The following is a 14,373-nucleotide window of genomic DNA, read 5'->3' as shown; positions in this document are numbered from 1 at the left end:
TCCTTCATCTCAAAGCTCTTCTTCAGCTGAGATTTAAGAGCATCTAGCTCATCATGAGCTTTCCCTGCTATCAGCATATCATCAACATAGAGTACCAAGATAAGAAAACTGCCATCACGGGCTTTCTTTGTGTAAAGACACGGATCCATAGCACTCCTGCTGTAGCCCTGTGACTGCATAAAGGCATCAAACTTATGATACCATTCTCGAGGTGCCTGCTTCAAGCCATACAAGCTCTTCTTCAACTTGCACACTAGGTGCTCCCTGCCAGGTTCTGCAAAGCCCTTAGGCTGATCCATATAGATCTCATCATGCAAGTCCCCATGTAGAAAAGCCGTCTTGACATCCATATGATATAGATCTAAGTCAAGCTGTGCAACCAAAGCCAAGACTAAGCGCAGGGTGGTCATCTTAACCACAGGAGAGAAGACCTCATCAAAGTCCACACCATGTTCCTGCTTAAAACCCTTTGCTACCAATCTGGCCTTGTATGCCGGCTTGGGGTGTCCTAGCTTGCACATCCACTTGCATGGCAAAGCCTTCTTGCCCTTAGGCAAGGCAACCAAATCCCAAGTCTCATTCTTATGCAGGGAGTCTATCTCAGATTGCATAGCCCTCTCCCAGGAGTGACTGTCACCCCTGCGCATAGCCTCATCATAAGTGAAAGGCTCTCTTGCATCTGTAACCAAAACATAATGCATAGAGGGCTGAAATCTGTCAGGTGGATGTCTGTCTCTAGCAGACCGTCTCACCGCAGGCTCTGCTGCCTGTCTAACTGCCTGTCCAACACCCTGGCCCTGTGGAGGAACTGCTGCAGGCTGTACTACTGGCTGTGCTGGAGCTCTAGGCTCCTCCTGAAAGATGACTCTGCGGATCTCAACCACCTTCTCAGGCTACCTGTGCATCTTGTCTTCATGGAAGAGGACATCATGGCTGCGTACTATTTTCCGCGTCTGCGGATCCCATAGGCGATAGCCCATCTCTCCTGACTCACCATAGCCAAGGAATATGCATTTAATGCTCTTTGGATCCAATTTACTCCTCTTGTCCTTGGGCACATGGTAGAATGCCTCACATCCAAAGACACGGAGATGCGCATAAGAGGGTGGCTTACCAGCCCAAACTTCCTCTGCAACCTGGAAATCCAATCCACTGGAAGGCGATCGGTTTATGACATGCACTGCCGTACTAACTGCCTCAGCCCAAAAACTCTGGGGTAGGCCTGCATGGCTAAGCATAGAGCACACACGCTCCTGAATAGTCCTGGTCATGCGCTCAGCCAAACCATTCTCGGGTGGGGTGTAAGGGGCGGTCAACTAACGCTTAATACCCCTGTCATCACAAAACTGCTCAAAAGCATGCGAGACATATTCTCCCCCATTATCTGTCCTAAGGCATTTCAGCCTATACCCAGTCTGGTTCTCAACAAGAGCAAGCCATCTCTGAAAAACTGCCAAGACATCGGACTTCTGCTTTATGGGATAAGCCCACACTTTCCTAGAAAAATCATCAATGAAGGTAACAAAGTACTTCGCGCCACCCATAGACATGCAAGGCATAGGCCCACAAACATCGGAATGCACCAATGCCAAGGGCTCACTCAGGCGTGGCCTACCCGATTTCTTATGCGTAGACCTATTCTGCTTACCATAAAGACAATGATCACACGAGTCAAAACGTGCATAGTCCAAAGGCGGAAGATACTGCAAACCAGATAACATTTTCATTCCTTTCAAAGACATATGCCCCAAACGGGCATGCCAAAGTGATACATGTGGGATAGAGCCCACTGCCAAAACATGGTCTACAGAAGACCCAGATACAACAAGAGGATAGAGGCTGCCAGCCTTGGCGCCTCTAGCAAGCACAAGTCTGCCTTTGGTAATCTTCCAGGCAGAATCCCCAAAACAGACATGAAACCCTGCATCATCCAACTGTCCTGCAGACATAAGACTGCGCGTAAGCGCAGGTACATGACGTACATCCCTAAGCAAAAATGAACTGCCAGTGAAAAACTGCAACTGAATATCACCCATGCCCACAATGTCAAGAGACCTGTCATCTCCAAGTCTGACTGAACCAGATATAGTGCGGTAAGAGTGGAACCACTCACGGTAAGGCGTCACATGGAAGGATGCTCCTGAATCCAATAACCAGCATTGTGCATACATACTAGGTGTCTCAGTCAAGTGTGAAGCATCAGAAGAACTAGCTGCAAGTATAAACTTATCACCACCATCGGACTCCTCAGTCTGCGTGACATTAATTTCCTCAATCTTGACGCTGGACTTCGCAGGTACTATGCTACGATCAGAGGACTTCTCTTGCACTTTATCTTTCCTCTTATCCTTGCGCTTCTCATTGCGCAACTCATGACACTGTGGTCTAATATGGCCCTTTTTCCCACAATGATGACAAGTGACATTAGCGTTGCGCCCACGCGACTTACTACGTGACTTTCCATGAGATTTAGACCGACCCTTCTGCGAGTCACGGCCTCGGCCATTACCACGGTCATACCTGTCATTCCTGCATCTAACTGTCAAAGCATGACTACCACGAGAGGCATCCAAGTTTTTGCGATTCACCTCTTCCTGAAGAAGAGCACTCTTAACATTTGTCAATTTTAGAGTAGCACTAGAGGCACAAAGAGCAGTACGGAAAACATCCCATGACTCATTCAGAGTCCCAAGCAAGAAAAGAGGAGTTACTTCCTCTCCAAATGTGATATCCTGCGAAGTCAGGTTCTTCAGTATAGCATGGAACTGGCTCAAGTGAGCAGACATAGTCACATTATCCTTCATACGCAGATCCATAAGCTGCTTCAACCAGTACATCTGACTCGCCGGACTTTTCTTATCATAAAGATTCTTGATCTTATTCCATAGATCCCATGCACTTTGTGCTTCCTCAAATACATTATAATGTACCTGTTCAGTGAGAGACAATACAATCGTGGACTTGCATAGCTCATCAAGTTCAAGCGAGTCCTCATTGTCCATAGTTTCAGGCTGCTCCCCACTTAACCGAAGTGGTTTAATCTGAGATTTCTGCACCAAGACCTGCCAAATTTGACTCTTCCAATAAGAGTAGTTGGTACCATCCAACATTGTAATGTTAAAGATGGCACTATCATGCGAAGATGACGCCATTATGCAGGCTAGAAATGCCCAAACAGTCCAAAACTGCTTGCTGTTTTACTGCAGAAACTGCCCAAAAATGACCAAAACGGGGTCCAAAGGGCGAGCAGAGTGAGCCAAATGTTGCTGCCCACTTAGTACTAGGTGCGGTACACCAAATCAGGATATTTCAGCATGAAAAGTACACCTCAGTCCACCAATAACTGCTTGCTGTAATAAATTGCAGGTATGCAGTCTAGAGAGCAAACTGTCCCAAAATAGGATCCAATGTCAAGCAAACAATGCTAGGTCCAAAGCCGGCATGAAACGGACATAAGCAAGGCCAATGACAGTGAAAAGAACATGAGCTCAACACCGAAGCATGTCAAAATAACATCTGCCAGTGAAAGGCACACCCCCAGACACTCTAGGCAAAGTGTTCCTGTAACTGCCAAAACTTGACACAAATAGGTGTCTGCTCAAAGAGAAAAATCCAAATATGAGACTCAGCTCATAAGCATCCTGTGAACCAAGAGTACATCAATGCATATCCATAAAGATCGGAGTATGATCCCAAAGTCTCAATGCGTATGTAGCTGCTCAAGACATAAACTGCTCCAAATACATGTAAGTGCTCCAATAGCATGCAACTATCAAAGGTCAAGCAAGCATGTAAAATGCTCCCACTGGCACAAAAGGCGTACAAAGAAAGCTCAGAAACTTAAACAACCCAAGAGAAAGCACCAGTGATAAGTGACCCTGTCAATGCATCAAGCGCATCCAAGAGAGCATGACATATATGAAGCACCGGTTGTATTAACCATGAAGCAATACATAAGCCCAAATAAGCTCTCGGTCAACTCAATGACATCCAAATAGCAACCAAGATCAGTGATCAAGTAAGCCGGGAATGCTCAAATACATCCAAATCCAAGCTCCAAATGTCGGTATGGCATACACGAACCAAATAGCATATGTCACGAACCAAAGCATGTAATGCAAAAGCCTAACTGTCAAGCAGAGACATGAGGCATAGGCGGTCCACGAGCATGCCAAGTTGGTCCAAATGCCAGTGAAGACGGAGCTAATGCGAAGCTCAAAAGCATCCCATAATCTCATACATATGCTCCAAGCCGTCCCCAAATGTCAGAGACATCATGCCAAAGCTCAAAGCATACATCCGGTATCGATAGGTAAGTGCCAAAGCATGTAAAGTACCTTCAGCCCACTGTTATTCTAGCATGTATTTACTGTTCTAAACAGTAGATTTCAGCCCCAAATTTAAGCCAAAATCATGGTCAAACCAAATGCATACATCCCCAATACATCTGGGTAGGAAGTAGACCGCATACGGGCATCAAATAAGGTAACCGGAGTAGAGTATAAGCATCAAATGCCAATGCCAAGTGTGGCTGCCCTGTTTCCAGCACTGTATAACAGTAAATAACAGTTCCAAATCAGCCAATATTTCAAGCCAAAATCATGGCATAATCATGTGCATACATTCCCAAGGCAGTAGGCATCATGTAGACCGCATACGGGCATCAAATAGCACAACCGGAATGGAGTATAAGCAACAAATGATAATGCCAATGGTGCTGCCCTGTTTTCAGCCTATTATGACAGTTTATGACAGTCCCAAATCTGAAGAAATCAGCCCCGAATGATCAAGACCAATGCCCAAAGCTTGAATGACATCAAACATGAAGTCTATAGCCCTCTTGATCAAGGTAGAGAGCAAGAAGCAATGGCCAAGTGTGGAGCTGAAGTAGATGAGTGCTCACAGCCTGGAAAAAAATGATGCAATCTGCCCTGTTGGTGCTGAACTTGCTGCTACTCCACATGGGCTGAAAAGGGGGTAATGGGGGGCTCAAGAAGGGCCTATCAAAGGCCTATGACAAGCCTCTTTGAGCCTTGATAGGTGTAAGGCACAATATGAGGGGAATAAGCTTCAAGGGTTTGAAGCCATGGCTGCCCTTGCTGTTTGCAACCTGTAGACTGAAATAAAACCCTGAAAGAATGATCAAATACCTCAGTATCAATGCCTTGAAGGTGCCTCAATAGGCTGGGAAGGTGCTCGGGAAGCTGGGGAGTGACGGGAGCTCGGGGAGATCGGATATGGCTGCCGGGATGGAGACCCAATGCGTGAAGCGAGTCAATGCGAAGGTCGGGAAGCACCGAGTCGAGCTCCAGCAAGAGAATGCCAAGCTTTGATACCAGTTGAAAGGTGAGAAGGATCGAAGCTTGCACGCGAGCTATGGCAGGAGAGCAAGAGCAAGAAAGAGAGAGACAAGAAATGGGAACTCCAACAGTCACAATATGTGACCGGGCCTTCCTTTATTCAAACTGTCACTAAAAGAATAAACAATAAAGTGACGTGACGGACGCCCGCCACCTGCAGTGTGCAGTGGCGGGTACTGTCAGTGTAGTAATACACGGGGCGGCACGGCGGAGGCGCCTTTACCCCCAACAAAACTCACCACCACTATCACTCCTTATGCAACCAACACGACGACCAGTTTGGTTATGAACCAGCAACACCCAAGTAGAAAAGTATGTGAAAGAATCGGACTTATGCTTGAGGAAGTATACCTATATGTATCTAGAATGATCATCCACTATCAAAAATAAGTATAGTGTGTTATTCAAGGCAGCAGTGGATGTCGGTCCACAAAGATCAACATGAATCAATCTAAGAGGTGCCTTAGCTCTATGTGAGGTCTGTTAAGAAAATGGGTACGGTGCTGCTTCCCGAGTTGACAAGCTTTACAGACATCTCGAGCTAGCTTCAGGCATGGAAGTCCCTCAACCAGCTCACGGCGTGACAACTCATAAAGTGAGTCATAACCAAGATGCTCTAAGTGAAAATGCCAAAGACGCTCACTGTTCGTAGGCTCCCGAGATGTGGCTAAGGCCTGGAAGCTATGGAACACAGAGCTCTCGGCTGTCGGCTCGGTCAGAAAGTGAGTCATGTGGTATAGGCCATTAGGCTATGCCTCACCACAAGCAATCACTAAACCAGTCTGAGAGTCAAGTATCTCGAATATGGTTGTTGTAAATAAAATCGCTTGCCCCAACCAGCAAAGCTGCTGAATAGATAACACGTTCACCCCAAGCTGAGGGATATAATATACATTGTCCAACGTAGCCAGATCCGGACCCTTGTCAATGGCAAAACTGATGCAATCTTGAGCCTAAATCTTGACCGAGGAGTTGTTTCCTACGCAGACCCGTCCGGCTGCAGGGCTCAGGAATGGAAAATGTCCGCTAAAGGAGTCATATGATGTGTACCTCCATTGTCCACAATCCAAACAAGAGCTGAAGTGCTCGACTGTGATGAGTGGGCCTCTGCGGTAACCTCATGAGGAGGAAACTCACATCTGTGGATGAGACTCGCATTTGATGTCTCTATGGAGACGATGTGGGCCTCTGTAGACCAGTAAGACAAGCCCTCTGGAGTTGAGAATGTTGTCGGCTGAGATGGTTGAGCAGTGGCAGTATGAGCCTGACCTTTAAACTACCCCTTGCCATCACGCTGCCTTCCTTGTTGGGGGTTGCGCGACTGAGGGGCGGGGGTCTGAGACTTAGGTTTTGGTGCTATGCCTCTTGCCTTTGATTGACACTCGTCGTCAAAATAGCCAGCCTTTTGACAATGTTGACAATACCTATTTTTTTTAGGTACATTCTACTACCCAGGTTTGAGGGATTGGGATGTTCCTTGTGAGTCCCTGGATTGATTTTGCTTTTGAGTTTGATTTTGATTTTGAGTGGAGGTTGCTCTTTCTGAGAATGAGTAACAAGAGCCCCCTTTGAAGAGGAATTTGCATGAAATTGATCCAACAACCGTGTGTAACGCAATAACTGTCACTCAAATTCATAGAATGTAGGCATGGTAGGGTTTGAAACTATGCCTTCCACAAAATTGAAGTATTTCTTGGGGAGTTTGTTTAGGGACAATGTGACGTGATCGTCAGAGGACTTAGGAGTCCCCGTAGTGGAGAATTCAGCGAGGAGACCTCGATACTTAGCCAACTTGACTTTCACGTCATCCCAGTCAGTGATTTTGAAAAGCTAAAGCTCATGGTCAAGATTAATACGACGGGTCCTATCCCGAGCCACATAGTGGTTAGTCAAGTGTGCCCATCGCTCTGACACTAAGTCAAAATGTTGAAGTTGAGAATGAATCTCAGGCATTAAGCCCTGCATCAACTCAACAATAGTAGAGGCATTCCTAGCCTTCCATGAGCAGACAACCTCGTATGGAACAAGGCGGGATCGGGTTGGGGTTCCAACCCCTGCACAAGATCCCATAGGTTTTGGGAGTCAAGGACATGTCTCATCAAGTTCGACCGAATAGCAAAGTTTGATCCGTTAAAATGAGTCTTGTCATTAAATGCATGCTCGACAGAAGATGAGCTAGAACCATGAGGTGTCGGGTAGGTAGGGTAAGATGGATGTGGGGGATAAGATTGTGGAGGGTAAGATGGTGGAGGTGGATGTGTCTGATAAGAAGGAGGAGGGGGAAAAGAAGGGTAGGCAGAAGTATGCTGTGAGTGTCCAATGAGTGACAATCGAGGCAGAGATACTAGAACATGAATGTTTCCATAAGGTGTCGGTGTAGGTGGAGGCGTTTTGACACGAAAGCCCGGACCAAAGTGAGGCTAGGGCACAGCAGTATGATAAGAAGGTCCACTAGGTAAAGCCATGGAGACAAATTGTAGAGTCAATTGATCCACACTTGGGAGAGATTGGGGGGGATACCCAGGCTGCAATGATCCCAAAAGTGTGTGTGAAGTAGGTGGAACACCACCTGGCAGAGGTAAGGATGAGGTCCTAAAGGATGTGCCTATGTTTCCATAAACCCCCGGTGTGATGTGCGGTGCGATATAAGGTGTCTGAAATGGAAAAGTGAATGGTGTGAATGGAAGTGGAGAAGCAGCACATGGATGTGATGGGATGGGTGGGTTTCGAAAATGAGGTGTATGAGATGCAGATGTTTTATCATTTAATGATTGGAAATGAAAATGTGAAGATGATGCACCATATAATGAAGAAAAAAGATCACCAAATTCATTCTGATTTTGTGAAGTAGACGGAAAAGAAGAAAGGGTAGAAGAAGAGGTACCTGGCTTTTTCTTATAATCCCCACGATGTGTGTTAACATACAGGAATTGGTCCTCAAGTGGACATTTTTTCCAGTCAATAGACTGGATTCTTTCTTCCACATGATCTCTACCATAATATTGCAAAGCAGAAGAGGTAAAAGAAGAAGGAACAAAAGACGAATCTAAAGTACCTTGCACCGGAGTGTTGAGTGTTGAAATGACTTGTTTTTTGGCTGATTTTTGTTGTTTTTGAGAGCTGGATTGGTTGATTTTATGAGATGATTGATTGATTTGGAAGTGATTTGAGAGTTTTTTGGATGATATTGATTGTGTTTTGGAATATCATGATGATTATTAGTGGTTCTGTGATGTTCTGATAGGTTCTGATTGGTTCTGTAAATCTTCTGTTTCGCTCTGTTTTGGTCTGTTTCGTTCTGATTGTCTTCTGTAAGGAGGGATGGAGTATTGATTGATGAAGATTGAGATATTGTGAAAGCTTATTGAATGGTTTGTGAGAGTTTGGAATGGTTTGAGAATGAGTTATGTGGTTTTGATGATCTTCTGTAACCTTCTGTAGGTCTTCTGTAAAGCTTCTGTCTCTGTTTTGTTCTGTTTTATTCTGTACTGTAGCTGTTCTGGTACTATTCTGTGACTGTTCTGTATGCTTCTGTATGTGTTCTGATGGATGAGAGTGTAGCTTGGGAAAGTTTTCTAGCCTTGGAAAGAGGTGAATACAAGTGCAAAAGAGCTGAAAGAAGTGGAAGAAGTAGCTGCTGAAGACTCAAGTGAAGACTAGAGTGAAGTGACAGTAGTGAGCTATGAAAGGACACTGTAGTGGCTCTGGTGACTCTTCATATCAGACATATCTCTTGGAAGGGGTATCCACGAACTAAGAAGGATTATTGAGAGTGATTTTGAGAGATTGTAGTGAGGACTTGATGTATTATTGATGGAGAGAGAGAGAGAGAGAGTCAGAGATAGCCAATTCTACTCAAACAGAGTGACTATATAAGAGAGATTGAGAGAGAAGATTATGAAGATATTGAAGATGAATACTATGTGATGTATTTCCATTCAAAGATGGTGTATTCCTTTGCTTTCTTTGTTCTATTGATGGATTTTATGAAGATATTGAAGAATATGGTTGATTCTATCAAATCCGTGGGAGATCTACATGATGCTGTATGAAGATTTGTTGTGTCTGGTGTTCTTTTCTTCATTGTGATCATATGAAACATGATAAGTAAGCTTGTTGATGTTACAAGATAGATTTTCTTGCAAGAGAATTCCCTTTTCCTTGGTGTTCCTCTTGGGGCTCCATGTTTTTGGTGCGTAGTCGGGGAAACTTGCCATCAACAAGCACCAGAAGAGGTGGAAAATGAAGGAAATGGCATTGCCAAGAAGAGAAGAATTCAATGGATGTTTGTAAAGTTCCTTCTTCCACTGAAGAGTTGGAATTTCTCATAATCAAAGCCACCTTCCACAAGAAGTTCATTCCACAATGGCGGAAACACATCACCATCATGATGCATGCTCTATGTGGTGGGCAGTTTCCTCTTCCTATTGAAGCAACAGAAACTTGCATCTTGGTGGCAAACTGTTTGGGAACAAACTGAAGAGCAGAAACAGAGAGAATGACAATCCATGGAAGATTTGGCATTCATTGAAAAGTTTCCAGACAACATCAAGTGGGAGATTGTGAAGAAGCTTCAGGAGTCTTGGTCTGTAGAGGTTCACAAAGACAAGAAGAAAAAGGGTTGAAATTTGTTTGTGGATGCTCAACAGCAAGATACATGGGATGCTTGGTGTACTGATAATCTTTTGTCTGTTCAATTAGCAACCCACTGGAAGTTGGTAGACAGAGTGTTTTTCACAACATACACTGTTGAGACCATCAGAAGATGGCATTACTATGATGATGGCACCACCACAATGCTCAGACGTATGCATTTTGACACCTTCAGAATTGAATACCTTCCTCTATGCAGTGGAATGAAAGTAGAATTCAGGGACGTTGAAAAGAAAGAGGTAGAAGAAATGTTGGCAAGAGAGTCCTCCAGAGACTGAAGCCTTCTGTTAACCCTCTGTGGAGCACTAACAACAGAGTGGAGCCAACCCCCTGATGAATGACACAATAAAGAGGCAAGCGTTAGAACGAGTCCAGAGGTACGTGAGAAGAGAGAAAGCAAAAATCAAAGCTGAGAACGAGCTCGCATCAAAAGCCGCCTTTGACGCCCTTGCGGAACTCTTCATCACAGAAGTCCCAATGGCACATCAAGCCCTTCCTTCTCCTGCTGGAGGTCCACTTCCAAGCCAGATCCGTCCTGGAAATATTGATGACAGGCCAGCGAATGTAGTCCCATTGCCAGTTTTTAAGGGAGAGTACAATGAAGACCCCGATCTTCATGTAGCAGAGTTTATGGTAGCATGTGTGGCTAACAATGCCAGAACCCCTGAGCATTGGTTGGCAATATTCCCCGCCACTTTCAAGGGTGCGGCGTTTTAGTGGTATGAGAGACAAGCAGCAGGAACTTTTGGCACATGGGACGATCTAAAGTTGGCCTTCCTCACTAAATTCAGGCGTGAAGGTTTTGAAGAGCGGATGAGAGAGGAATTTATGAACCTAAGTCAATCCTCTGGAGAAAGAGTAGAAGCCTATGTCTCACGAATGGAATTCATCCTGAAGAGATGGACTAACCATAATCTAGATGATGGCATTCAAAAGGGGGTGTTTCTCAGAGGATTACAACCAGAAGTCCGTAAATTTGTGGAGCTGCAAAGACCAGCCACCCTGCAAGCTGCAACAGAAGGTGCAAGACTATACGATGAAGTGGAAGCTAGACTAGCGATGAATCCAGGAAGAGGAGTCCTACCTCCTCTGATGCCAGGAATGATGTACCCACCAAATGCAGCTCCAAGGACTGTCCCCTACCCTTACCAACAGATGTCCCCAGTATCACAGTACAATGCACCAAATCCACAGTGGCCACAATCCATGCCTCAAATGGTGGTTCAACCTCAACAATGGTCCCAACCAATTTTCTCAATGCCAAATCAACAGCAACAGTGGAACCCTACCAACTGGAGCCAACAGCCAACAGTTCAAACAGGAGCTCTGAATCAGAACCAGAATAGAGACCCCTCTGTACCAGCCCAACCGGTTTATGCAGTGATTATAGAGACTCCTCAAAACCCTCCTGCCAATGCCTCAGGAGGAGAAAGCTTGAAGGATTACTTATCTAACTCAGTTGCCAACATAAAAAAGGAGTTGATGGATGTGATTACAGAACAACTACAGACGCTGAAAGTGAATACTGCCAGCATATCCAATGTTGCAGGAGCAGGAAGAGATGTTATGTGGTCAAATACTTGGTGTGGTAAGTGTCATCAAGCAGGCCATTTAGCCACTGAATGTACACGAAAACCAACTATTCCTGGGGCCTTCTGTTCCTACTGTTTGCGGAAGAACCATACAGAGGACATTTGCTCTCTGAAGGAGATGCATGATAGGAGAAGGAAGGAAGAAGATGCAAGATTTAACTTGTTGGAATCCAAAACGACAACACAAGATATTGGACCCAAGCCTAGAGAGTTTGGTCCTAATTTCGGACCCAGAAGATTTCCCTCTCAAAGTTACAGAGGAAGACAGTCTGGCGGTGGTTAGAGATCAGAAGTGGAGTGTTATAGATGTGGAGAAAAGGGACACATCTCACCAAATTGTCCAAATCCTCGAAGGTCAGTGGATTACAAGCCCTTATGCAGTCGATGCAAAGGAGAAGGCCACACTGCAAAAGACTGTCCAAGCCCAGCCCGAGTGAAAAACAGTGCTACTGATAGTCCGGCCAAGGCCCAAGAGCCTACCTCCAATTTGGTGGAATTGGAAGTTGCTGCCATCACGCGTGCAAAGCAGAAGGAACCACCTATCCAGAAAGAAAATAACCCTCCTGCCAGAACAGTGAAGTTCAATCTTCCACCCGAAGAACAGAACAGAACAGAGCCTAACAGTGCCGTACAGAGCACTATAGTGCCACAGAGAGTTACAGAGACAATTACAGAGACCGGACTAGAGGTCCAGGAGACAGAAGAGGAGAAAGTGCCACAGGTGGCAGAAGAAGTTCCCATGATGTCCCTGTTGGAAGAAAGAGGGAGAATGAAAATGGGTGTTGCCCCATTCCCTAATCGGTTAGAGAAGCCAGTGGATCCTATTAAGGAATATGATCTGGTCAGAGATCTAGATACCTTTAGACCAAATCTCACATTCCGACAATTATTGATGTTGTCTCCCAGTTGCCGGAAAAGGTTCAAAAGTATACTGACAAGAAGACGTGGCTTAAGGATTGCTCCCTCAACAGCAACAAAGTCCAACACGGCTCCAGAGCCTGTAAAAGAAGTGAACGTGGCTAATGCTTTCCTAGATCCGGGTACTCCAGAGACTGGCGTGTGGATTGAAGGCTGCTTCATTGCAAATGCACTGATTGATGGAGGCTCATCAATGAACATTATGACGGATGTGACAATGAAGGATCTAGGCCTACAAGGTGTGCAACCCACCCAATGGCTCATCAGACTGGCGGATCAGAGTAGAATCAAGCCCTTGGGCATTCTCCCATATGTGAAGACTACAGTGGCTGGAAAAGATTATTGGCTAACCTATCTGGTGGTGAAGCCAAACTCTTATGGTACATTCTATCCTTTGTTACTGGGCAGACCATGGCTTTTTGAAGCCAGAGCAAGGACGGATTGGTTCAAAGGAACCTTGACCTTGGGACGAGGTCCCAACAAAGTGGTGATGAAGCTCTATGGTTCTCAAAAAGGACATGGATCCACTTCCTTGGAATTATCTTTTGACTCCCCTAATGAGGCTACAGATGGAACATCAGCAGACGAAGATGCTGTCAAATAGATCCTTCCCAAGAAAACAGTGGTATGTTCCTTAACAGTGGATACTGTAAGCCGACTTCTAAAAGATGCAAAGCCATTATCAATGGGTGAATACTTCCTGTCTGAACCAGGAATGACTTCTGAAATCACTTCTGACAGTGAGATAGAAGCATGGATGTACTGCTCCCCCTGTTACATGGCCATAACAGAGACAGAGGCAGAAGAGGAAACAGAGAATCTGTTCTTCTGTTATAGAGCTCCTACAGAAGAAGAGACAGAAGCAGAAGCAGAAGCAGAAACAAAAGCAGAGACAGAAGCAGAAGCAGAAGCAGAAACAGAAACAGAAGTAGAGACAGAAGCAGAAGCAGAAACAGAAACAGAAGCAGAGACAGAAGAGGATGGATATGATATGGACGAAGAAGATTATGAAAGTGAAATGGAAGAGTCTATCCCACCTGAAGAGGATACATTTGAAGAAGTTCCAGAAGCATCAGAAACAGAGGAGCTCATGTTATGGGATAGAATGGTGATGGTACCATTTGGTCTAGTAAATGGATCTTCTCATATGCAAAACCTTTATAAGGAATGGATTAAGAAGAACAAGCTGTCTTTTAGCAGTAGCTCATGCCGTCCTAACCCATCCTTGCCGAAGAAAGATGATGATGATGCACCGTGCCAATGAGCACCAGTCCCACAAACCCAACAGGCATCCGAGAGTCCCTGTTATGTAACGTTCTTGGATGGGTCATCTTCAGAAGAGGAGTCTTCAAGCCAAGAGGTAATTAATTTTGAAACCAAACCTGAAATGGCTCTTATCCCATTCCAACATCTTAAGGAGCAACCTAAGTCTCCACCAGAAGAAGAAGTTGGTTCTAGTGGGACATCAGAAGAGGATACCACTCCCTTGAAGGAGTCGGATCTGTATCCAGAAACAGTCCGTGGGACCTTCATCCGTGAAGTAGAAGGTGAACGGCAGTTAACCTTTGTGGATGCAGAAGGCACTGAACGCCACTTGAAGGTGGGTAGCAGTCTCCCAGAAGAGGAGTTGTCAACCTTGTACAACTTGTTGAAAGAAAATTTGGACGTGTTTGCATGGTCCTACAAAGACCTAAAGGGGATTGATCCCACAATATGTCAGCATCATATTGACTTGGAACCTAATGCCAAGCCAGTACGGCAACGACAGAGGCGAATGAACCCGAATTATTCCACATTGGTGAAAGCGGAGCTGCTGAAGCTTCTGGAAATCGAGTTCATTTATCCAGTGG

The 14,373-nt window shown here is 45.2% G+C and overlaps 1 protein-coding gene across 15 annotated transcripts in view; it reads left to right on the top strand.

The window, feature by feature from the left end:
* The window catches only part of LOC148031731 (uncharacterized), a 60,873-nt gene that overhangs the window by 34,085 nt on the left and 12,415 nt on the right, over positions 1-14,373 (top strand). Inside the window, exon 4 of one of the 15 annotated variants that reach the window (XM_087685338.1) lies at positions 8,932-9,321. The exons of 12 other annotated variants lie outside the window; for them this stretch is intronic. In XM_087685338.1, the coding sequence (XP_087541464.1) occupies positions 8,932-8,955 (24 nt within the window). In that variant the 3' untranslated portion in view covers positions 8,956-9,321. Of the gene's footprint in view, positions 1-8,801; positions 8,892-8,921; positions 9,322-14,373 lie in introns of those variants that run through there. 2 more of the 15 variants (XM_087685339.1, XM_087685334.1) reach the window with 2 other exon arrangements.

Source organism: Lygodium microphyllum, chromosome 9, assembly GCF_053477565.2.
Source record: "Lygodium microphyllum isolate KBCC chromosome 9, Lygodium_microphyllum_v1.1.10, whole genome shotgun sequence".
Lineage (NCBI taxonomy): Eukaryota > Viridiplantae > Streptophyta > Polypodiopsida > Schizaeales > Lygodiaceae > Lygodium > Lygodium microphyllum.
Note: the sequence above shows the minus strand (reverse complement) of the source record. Positions and strands in the feature narration are given on the sequence as shown.